Below are 10,777 nucleotides of genomic sequence, written 5' to 3'. Positions count from 1 at the left end.
AAAAAACTTTTTTTTCGCGGTCGTCGGCGGCGGCGGTTGTTCTTCGCTGTTTTTCTCCGGTGAGTAGCAGATGAAACATTGTTTGATTGAACAACTCTGACCCCGACTTTTGTAAACTTGACAAAAAAATATTTGAAAACTTTAAATAAATACGAACGATCTGTACATTTGTCTACGTGTGGTTTCTTATGGATGCTAGCAGACGACTGCCACCAAGAATCGTCTTCACTTCTGCTCCCCAACTCGAAATGAAGAAAACGACGCGTAACCGGGCTCTAAATTTCACTGAACGCGAGACGGATTCATTATTAGACCTAGTGGGAGAATTTAAGAACATTGTAGAGAGCAAAACAACCGACAAGATTACAACGAAAACCAAAAACTGGCTATGGGACCGAATTACGCTAAAATTCAATGCCATCATGGGTGCTAGGCGAGAGGCGCATCAACTAAAAAAATGCTACGAGAATATAAAGAAGAAGGCCCGGAAAGACTTGGCCGCTAACAGGCTGGCCGTGAGGGCCACTGGTGGGGGGCCCTGCCCAACGCCTCTCAGCAGAACAACCGAAAGGTTGACAGCCTTCATCGGACCGCTGCTGGAGCCTCTACCGAACCGCTTCGACTCTGACGCTGTGCCCTCTGAAGGTAATTCAACCTTGCTCATTTCTAGCTTGTATGCCCTTCCGTAGGCACGTATCTAAGAATTTCGTTTCTATTATTTTCCGTCCAGTGCACGGTGACACTCAGAGCATCACAACAGTGCAATATTACCTGCCGCGGGACCCTGAGTTCGAAGTCGTGAGCCCCAGTTCACAGGTAAACATATACTCAATAACACACGACAACGAGGCCGTATTTTTTTTCTTAATGTCATTAAGTCTAAAATTACACCTTTACCTCGCCCCCCCTCCCCCCCCCCCCCCCCCCCCCCCCCGCCTTTTAACTTATTTTGTTCTAGTAACTAGAATTGCTTTAGCAAGCTCAATAGCACGGCTGTGGAGTTTAGAAAGTAAGCTAGAGCAACCCCATAGAGATGACATCCTAGGCTCACAATTTCTAAGAAAAATTAATTTTTATACAATGACTTAATATGGTGGCTATACAGAGAATTAAGACATATGGTTAAATATGTGCGGAAGTAGCGGGGACAAAAGCACACAGTGTTTGTGTCTTGTGTTTCCTTTATCACTGATATTCCGTGTCATAATCTTTATGCGTGCTGCTTTTTTTTTTACTGTGTTTTGACATCTTTCAAACATGTTGAGACATGAAATAGAGATGTTCAGGAAGGGATCACTGAAGGGCCCAAATAAATATTTGTCCCTGGCTTTATTTCTGTTAAGGCAACCATATTGTTTAAACTAACACTATGTGTGTTGTGCATAACTAAAAATTAGGAAGTAATTAAAACAGGCCTGTCTACATATATCTTCTTTTTCTTTTATATGCCCCCTGTGGGATTTTTTTCTGCTTTAACTTCTTTCATTTTTTGTCTGCAAGACGTAATGATCACCTTCTATGCTTTTTGTCACATAATGAGTGCATTGAATGCGTTACATTTGTTTGGTTTTACGGAGTGTTGTACTGCTGCAAAGTATCTTAGAAAGACCTTTCCTTGTTAATCAAAGGGGTCTTCATAACTGTTTGCTTGGTTTATTATCAGCATTACTTTTATACAAAGTTCAACATCCTCAAATGTAATGTATATGACTGTGCGAATAGACCGTTCTAACTAAATCATTATAACCAAGTAATTAAAGCCATAATTTCCTAAAACAACTGTATGTCTGCAACTGCGACACATATTTGAGCACCTGGTAGTGAAACACCGAGTCGTGAAAATAGGTGCTCTTCTAATGCTCATTACCCATGTTCCACTTAAATAACAAGCCTGGCTTTCTTCGGTCTGGCCTATCAGTTCTTGTCAGCACCAGATTTCATCAATACCTATTATTTCAAAGTGGCCAGGTACTACTGTTTTTATGATACGAATGCTAATTCTGGGGGGGAGGGGGGGGGGGCACTTGCCTGTTTATACAGTATTCTAAGCACATTGCATCATGGCTGGTGCCCCATGTGTGCAAGCATATGCAGCATATATGCACTTGAAGATAAATCGGACAGGCTTGCAATTGTGTGTACCTGCTCACATGAGGAGAAACATGGTGGCAGCATGATGGCCTGCTCGCTATTGCACAAAAAATATAATAAATTATTTTGCTCGCTTTGCCTAAGCAATAATATTTCTGCTATTTCATAATCCCTCAGTTGGCACCATCCTTTAACCTGGGTTTTCCGAGAGAATATTTTGTTGCAGTACCATTGTGCAAAGGCATCCATGATTTCAGGACAATGACCAGCAGGACCAGACACCAATGACTCCAGCTCTTTCTGGAAGCAGTCCAGTGTCCTCTGGAGCGATGCCCTGCAGGCAGACCCAGCCTCGACAGGGACCCAACAGGCCCGGGAAGAGGAGCTCCGCTGCTGCCGATGCCACAGCCATCTATAACCACGTAGCTGAGGCAAAAGTTCGCTTGCTAGAGGCCCAGACAAAGGCAGTCGAGGAAAGACGAATGCTAGACATGGAAAGACAAAGATTAGAAATTGGTGTCCTTACACTCCAACGAGATCAAGAAATCCTGAAACTAAAACTACTACAAAAAGAATAGGAAAACTTCAATGAGTAATTGACATTGCTCTTTAAAGTTTGTTTTGTACAGATAGAAGCTGAGGAAGGGGAGGATGCAAGAGCACGTAGGTACGTCAGAACCCTGAGCTCTGGTTGGAATGATTAGTGGGTAGATGCAAAACTGTACTCACTGTTTCCATGCATTCGAATGCCAAGCACCGGCATCTGGTGTTCTGCGCTCGCTCTCAAACAATGAGTAGAGACAAAGGCTCTGCCTCTATCCACTAATTATTCCAACCAGAGCTTGGTGTTCTGACATCCCCGCTCGCTCTCATCTCCTTCTCCCTCTCAGTGTCTACCTGTATACTTCTTCATGCAATAAAACTCAAAATCTGTTCATTAATGTTGCTTTTCTGTTTTATAATTTCTGTCGGATCATCACAACAACCAACATGCAATAATATAGCAATAGCTAGGGTTTAGTGGCTTGTTATTGCAAATTCTTTGCTTAATGAGTTGCAGTAAGGAAAGATTTGAATAATCAAGTCAGATTGTAGAAACATTCAGTATGTTCATTAGCGACCTAAGGTATTGTGTTTCGAATAAATTAAGCTTAAGAATTGTCAATGAAATGGGTCATGACCCTGAGGCTCCAACATACTTATAGCATAGAAGGTGGGGCTGTGAGGTTAATGTGAGTATAGGCATTTTTTCATCCTGACATTGCCTGTTCAGCTATTTTTTCTTCTGTCAGAGCCCAGTTGGCTAATTCATTGCATAGATATGAAAAGAACACATTCTTAGCAATTGCTCAAAGCTCATCAATTAGTGAAAATGCAGAGGCCTCAGATATTAATATTGAAATATTGTAGTGGGGTCTACAAACAATGTCATTGCCACACCGTAGTGGTGTCGTGATATAAACCCGCCTCAGAGTAAATTTCGTTATTGACCACAATGGAAGACAAATATTTAGAGACTTCATGCCATTGACAACCTTATGGATAATGGGGCTGTTAATGGTCAGTGTCTATGACTTTTGTAGCTCCTGCAGTTATCTCAAGAAAGGTTATCCAGTTGGTCACTGCGAAAGAATTTATAGTTGTCCAGCATCGGAACACATTTCAATTATGTCAAGCGCATTCATATTTTATTGACCACTACAGCTGTCCTGTCATTGTTATTATACTATTATTGGCAGACAGGTTCCAGCAATGCCGGAAGAGGGTGCACAAAATCCTAGCAGCTCAGGTAGGTTCGTACATCAGAGTCGCATGTTATTCTAATTTTACCTCCTCCATTGTTGAAAAAAGTGCCTCATGGCAGTATAGGCATGTTGGCACAAGGCTGCCATAATGCAAGCTGTCTTATTTTATACCTTTTTTTTTCTTTCTTACCTGAGCATGCTTACCAGGAAGTTGTGAGCCACTTTTGGAACCTGAGAGAGCCGCATGCGGTTGCGAGGCGCAGTTTGGCCACCCCTAGCCTAGTATTATGCTTTGAAAATCTTCCATTCTTATTATCAACCCAATCATTGATTTTCTTGTTGGAGTTTAAACTGATGTTATGTATGTTGTGCCACTGAGTAGGAATCCGTTAATTATCTTAGGAAGAAAGTGGGACCAAAGCAGTAATACAAAGCTTATAAGTTTTTTTCTGATAAAAATAAATAACTTATAGCTTTTATAGCTTTAAATGACAGTTTGAAAAAGCAGGACTACGCTTTATGTCATCTTAATCTACAGTTACAATCAAGGGGTAGCCAAGTAGTTAGTTTCCCCACAAGGCACCCCTGTATTGCGAGAAAGTATGCACAACAAAGTGAAAAAAAATCCGAACAGCATTTTTTTTTGTTTTATTTGTAAAATGAGGGTTTAGTTGTCCTTATGTCATCTAAAACAAAATATCGGCACTAACCAGACGGTTAGTTCCCCTTATGTTATCAAAAATGACAACCTACGATGTAGAGGTAGTCATGACATTAGTCCCCCCAAAAAGCACCCTGTATTGCAATGAAGTGCACTCAATCAAATAAAGAAAATATGAGCTGCATATTTTTTTCCAAAACCATGGGGTTAGTTTTCCTTATGTTATCGAAAATGAATATGTTATCCAAAAAGAATCTACAATGTAGAGAAAATCATGACATTAGTTTCCCCATAAAGCATCTCTGTATTGCAATGAAGTGTACTAAACAAAATGGTCAACATGAGCAGCTTTTCATTTTTCCACTCTTTGCTTATATCCAGGTAGATAGCTCCCTGGCACCTAAAACTACAACTTATAAAGTTTGTTCGTAAAGTATTCAGTGATTTTTATTATCTTACTAACCCGAGGCACAGCTCCAATGTCAATTGGCCAACAGTCAGGGACCCTTCTGCACATGCGTGAACAATCAGCAAGATGCCATCGAATGAGGTGAAGAACTGTGTCATCATCAGATTTACTATGACTTAGAGAGTTGATCAGAGATCGCAGATCTTTATACTTCAATATTCATCACCGGACACATTCAGGTACAATTCATTGAGCACTCCGGAGATGGTCGGCATGCTGTTGAGAGTGATGCATGCTCCAGAAGGCCCTTCATAGCAAGAATACCTGTCAACTTAAAGTGAATGTGAGCTACTATCAACAATAACTGCCGAATGACAGTGAGAGAATTAGGAGACCTGGCAATTCCACAGAGAACATTTTCAGAAGTTATGATGGAGGATTTAAGCATAAAACGTGTGGTGAAAAAAATTAATTGTGAGGTTTTTGTCACAGGATTGGTGGATTGCCATCCTATTCTTTTATTTCGAAATACGCATTAAATTGGTGGTGCCCGTCCAGGTGGTACCTATAGAGGCATGTTATTTTATAAAAAATTTTCTTCCTCACCCCAAATTTATGTCACAAAAACAGGATGGTTTTCGTGATAAAGTTGCAAAGAACTTGATTAAAGCAACAACAATCCAGTTTTAAAGAAAGTTATAACTAGGGCTGGGCGTCGATTATTAATTTTAACCCGATTAATCCCCACCTTTTATTGATTAATCGGTCTCGTTTATTTTCATGCACAATGTTAAGGTCTGCAGGTTCTAAGAGAGCACAGAAAAGTCGGAGCCACGCGAGCATACTGTTGACAACACTTTTTGATTATAAACGAGAGGTCCATTATGAGTATGGTCCTTTAGGCCAGACAATAAATAAAGAGTACATTACATGGAAGTTTTTCGCCGTCTGAGAGATGCCGTATGAAGAAAACGACAGGAGTTGCGGGCAATTGGTGATTGACAGCTTCATAACAACGATACATCTGCCATTTCGTCACGTCTCGTACGGGGTTTCACCCAGGTATGCCAGCTCCCCTACAGCCCAGACACGGCTCCCTATTACTTCTGACTTTTCCGAAAGCTGAAATCGCAAGGCAAAATATTTTAGACTTTATTGAGATAAGAGACAACACGACGAGGCAGCTAAAGTGGAAGGAATCTGGCATAAATGTGCGAGCTGCTGAGGGGAGTACCTTGTAGGAGATTAAGATTGCATTGTTTTAGAAAGCAAATATTTCATAGAAAATTAAATGGGTGGATAAACAGATCTGATTCAATGTAGACGTAGACGTGACATTAGTTTCGCCACAAAGTACACTTGTAGTGCAACAAAGTGAACTTCACAAAATAATAAAATTTGAATAGCTTTTTATTTGTGCAATATTTGATAATATTAAGGTGGTTATTGCACATTATGTCATCTAAAACTATAGCATACAATGTAAATGTGATGTAGTCATGGCATTGGTTTTCCCAGAAAAGATTTCTGTATTGCAACGAAGGGAACTATCAAAATGGGCAATATGAACAGCTTTTCATTTTTGCTTGCATCCAGGTCCTCAGATCAAGGAAAGGTTGATGGATGGTATGTATAGTGTGCGTTGTGTGATGTCAATGCTCATACCAGAAGATTCTTATATATGTCCTGTGGGGAAGTATATATTGTGGCACTATGTATACACCTACTCATTGACTATGAATTTGCAAAAACTGCTCAGGAGATCTATAAGGACCTATTTTATAGAATTATTATTGAACACATTACTTATTTTCAGCATGGGAAGATGCCTTAGGTGTACAAGAATCCTACATAAGACCTGTGATGAGTCAGACACCAGGCAAAATAGAGATGTAGTCAATCGCTTCGATGACGCCTGGAAAAGTGTGCATTGCATAAAGTTCGTGACAAACGACCCTGTATCTTCTCGTTGCTGATTTTCACGTTGACGCCTTTTGTATTCTGTATCTTATATGCATGAACCAGCTCTCCCAAAATGCGCTTTTGGCTTAGCACCATCGACATGGTTACTGAGCTACGCTAATTATCAGTGCTGCATGTACAGCTGTCTCTTTTCCACCCAAGGTGTGGTAAGGTGCCACAGCATAGCAGTAGCGGGGCTTCCAGTACCAAAAGAAAGAACTGAAACAAGAATTAGGCAACTGCACTTTAACATGTAAAGAAAACAGAAATGTTCACACATGGCTGTGTGTGCAGTTGAGTACATAAGAGAACTCTGTCTGCTCCAACAGAGTGGAAGGCATCTGCTGTGCCAGCTACTGCTATGGCGTCTTCCTTCCGCAGGAACTTATCAAAAGAGAGCACCACTGTGCTGTTTTACTCTTTTCGCCTCGCTGCACGGGCTCGCCTGGCAAACACCTGGTCAATGAGTGCCGATCTTGCACTGGTCCTGCCATGGTGCTCAGGAACATGCTCGACTACTACATCTGAGAAGACACGTCGACGACTTGCCAACCTCAAGTCTACGGGCGGTTCGGCTTCACCCAGCTGGAGCGCCAGGTTGTGGACCACTGCGATGGCCACGATGCTAGACAGTGCAGTGTCCAGCTTGATACGGAGTCCAAACTCCAGAGCGGGGAAGCGGCGCTTCCACACGCCGTACTGCCTTTCAACAGTACTGCGTGTGGGTATGTGGGCTCGGTTGTAGGCTCTCTCAGCTGGCGTCTTCGGAGCAGCAACTGGTGTGAAGAGGTGCCTGGAGCAGGCATAGCTTCCATCTCCCAGCAAGATGCTCTCATTCATATGTCCACTCTCAAACAGTATTTTTAAAGCAATGTTGTCAAAGATTGTGCTGTCGTGCACCGAGCCTGGTCACCGGACCACAATGTTGCGGATGCAGAGTTGATGGTCTGACACTGTCTGCACGTTAATGGAAAAGTATCCTGCCGGTTCCGATACAGTTCGGCATGATCACCTCCAGGCGACTGGATGGGGACGTGCGTGCAGTCGATTGCTCCAACAACGCCTGGGAATCCTTGCATGCTGTAGAATCCTTCGGAAACAATCCTGCGTTCCGCCTCGGTCGTGGGAAAAGAGGTGAAGTCCCTTGCCAGCGCAGCAATAGCGTGCATGACCCGCTTGACGACTCGACACACAGTTGACTTGTGCACACCCCACAGGTCGCCCAAAACTACCTGGAAGGTGCCTGTCGCGTAGAATCGAAAAGCGACCAGGAGCTGGTCTATGGGCGACAGTGGGCAGTTGCGAAGGCCGTCGAAGGCGATGACATGTTCGATTCGGCTCAGTAGCCGGATGGTAGCGTCCTTGGAGAGTCGGAATCGCGTGATAAAATCTACGTCATCGTACCGGCAGAAGGGGTCGTCCCTCGGCTGTACCTGCCGTGGTCTGCAGCGGCTCTGGATCCAACGAACATCGACGGAATCTCGGTAATCTTCCTGGTCACTATCCTCACCAAAAAAAGAAGTCAAATCGGCAAACATATCGCCGTACAGCAACCATTCATTTTTCGAGGAAGCACATGCTAAAACTCCTAAAATGTAAATCGTGAGGCTGAAAATCTGATTAAATAGAAATATGATATGAAATATACAACTAATCCGATACACAAGAACGTTAAAGCATGTTTAAATAGTTTATTGTTCAAGCGAGGTGTCTGCCATAATAAAAGTTCCAGTAGCAGACGTCAAGAATCAGCTGATCATTGCAATCGGATGTAGCCCCTAATTAAAACATCGATAGCAACGACTGGTCTCCGCTTCATGGCGAAGAATGAAAATACAAATATTTACACTTTGGACACACGTTTCAGTAATCTTCCAAGCTGAATACTTTCGATCGTGTACGTTTATCAGATCAAACACCGAGTCGTGCAAAAAAAAAAAAACAACCTACTTATGTGACATGTCCCCGCGATCCCCGCTTTGCCCCGTTAGAGATAACACTCACTCTTAGTCGAGAGCGTATTTAAACATAGGGGTCAATAAGCACTTATCATGGCAATATTTCGTATCCTTGGCACAATTGAAGATCATTCTCTGGTCATTGTTACACAGTTGCAGCCTAAAACACACATTAGAACCACATTTGTCCACCGCGTCAACCGCCACAAACCAGCCGCCATGTTTTAAATCCAGGATTAAGAAACAACCAAAAACTAAGCGCCCCATGTTGAGCGCTTACGAGAAGCGTAGTTTAGTGCTAGGTTTAGCGATAAGCTATTTTGATGCAACCAAACGAAACCGAAACTTTGCTTAGGTTCCCGGCTAAGCCCTGCTTTGCTGCTTTGCGCTAAGCGGCGTTGGTGCAACCGGCCCTTAGCTTTGGCCATTGATCAAATTACAGAAGTGAGCACTCAGATTCTTGACATACTCCCACTATTCCCAACCATCACGTATCGTATTTCGTCGGCATAACATGTTTCACATTTCTGAAAATTAAACATTATAAGATTGCCTGCTGAATAAATATTATTTTAAAATCAAACAATCGACTGCCAGCGAGCATCTTAATTAAGGTTATTCAATTAAAAAAGGCGAACACATCTCGTCGCTTTAACGTACCCCGATCTCGTAACGCATACGGCGAGCGAGTGATGCAATCGTGCGGAACTAAAATCTGGAACACTTTACTTCCATCTTCAGTCACCCATTCATGCAAATTTAACAGCGCTTTAAATTACTATATTTTTATTAATAGAACATGTCTCCCACTATCCTGAAACTCGCTCACATTTTCTGTTATTTAATTTATAATAGTTTTTTTTTTTTTACTTTGAATACACTTGTGCTTCTTTCCCGTTTGGTTATTATACAATGTATAAATTACTTGCTGTAGTTAACAGTTTCTTTTCTATTGCCTTTTTTCTTTTATTTTTTATTTTATTGAACTTCCTGTAGTATTCCTAACAGTGCTGCCTTCCTTATATTACATTATTAATATAGACCCAAACTAGCCAAAAGACGATGGACCAAGATGGTTTTCAATAATGTGTATGACGCAATTCATGATAATGGAATAGATTGATTGATTGATTGATCACGCTCTTTCGCCGCCATCGACACTAGCTTTCTTTTTTTTACTTTGAGCACTAGTTCGCCCCAATAAACGTTTAGTTTGAATCAGTTTTCATCGCCTCATCAATTGTCATTCGTGACAATCTGTGTCTCTTGCATCATGATTGTTACTGATACAGGAAAGCCCTCTTTTCATAACTGTGTCCTCAGCTCCGAATAAAATGTGTTATTAAAAAAATCGCTGTAGTGTAAGTTACTAAAAAAAAAAACGAGAAGGAATTTATCTAAATTGAATGAACTACTCCCAGTTCCTTTCGGGTCCTGCAATGAACTGCGGTATTATGCAATGCGCTTCACATTATATTACAAACTTCGCTGCATGCAGGTTACACCAATGGCTACCCACCTATTCATGACACCACGTGACGCCAGGGTAACATGACGTCATATTGTAATCGGACACAGTGACGTGAAGTGTGACCGCGCAGTATTTTTTCCGCTAAATATAGCGAGCACATTTTATGACACCAATTGACATTATGACGTTGCGAGAGATTACGACGTCATGCCACGATATACAAGAAACGAATTTTGAGATCAGCTCCGAAACCCCACCAATAACCGCACTCGCCATGAAAAGCGAATTGCCTCCTGCCTTGAACGGTCGACTCAACATCGTGCCTTATCGCTACCTGAACAACACGCTATTCATTAGGCCAGTATCTCCAGCTAGTTTGAGTGCGCCACCGTCGTCGTCATGCATCGTGGGAACTGTAGTCGTTCTGCACGCGCGATATCCCAGCTGGAGGTCTGCGCGTGCAGAGCACAAGACTACACG

At 42.1% G+C, this 10,777-nt stretch overlaps 1 protein-coding gene across 1 annotated transcript in view; it reads left to right on the top strand.

Moving 5' to 3' along the window:
- Window positions 1-422: 422 nt before the first annotated feature.
- LOC120846174 (cytochrome P450 2F5) overlaps window positions 423-10,777 on the top strand; it is an 80,684-nt gene continuing 70,329 nt past the window's right edge. The window contains exons 1-2 of the mRNA XM_042293394.1: window positions 423-645; window positions 731-816. Of these exons, the coding sequence (XP_042149328.1) occupies window positions 423-645; window positions 731-816 (309 nt within the window). The remainder of the gene's footprint in view (window positions 646-730; window positions 817-10,777) is intronic.

This window comes from Ixodes scapularis, unplaced genomic scaffold, assembly GCF_016920785.2.
Source record: "Ixodes scapularis isolate PalLabHiFi unplaced genomic scaffold, ASM1692078v2 PGA_scaffold4__175_contigs__length_147842914, whole genome shotgun sequence".
Classification (NCBI taxonomy): Eukaryota; Metazoa; Arthropoda; class Arachnida; order Ixodida; family Ixodidae; genus Ixodes; species Ixodes scapularis.
Note: the sequence above shows the minus strand (reverse complement) of the source record. Positions and strands in the feature narration are given on the sequence as shown.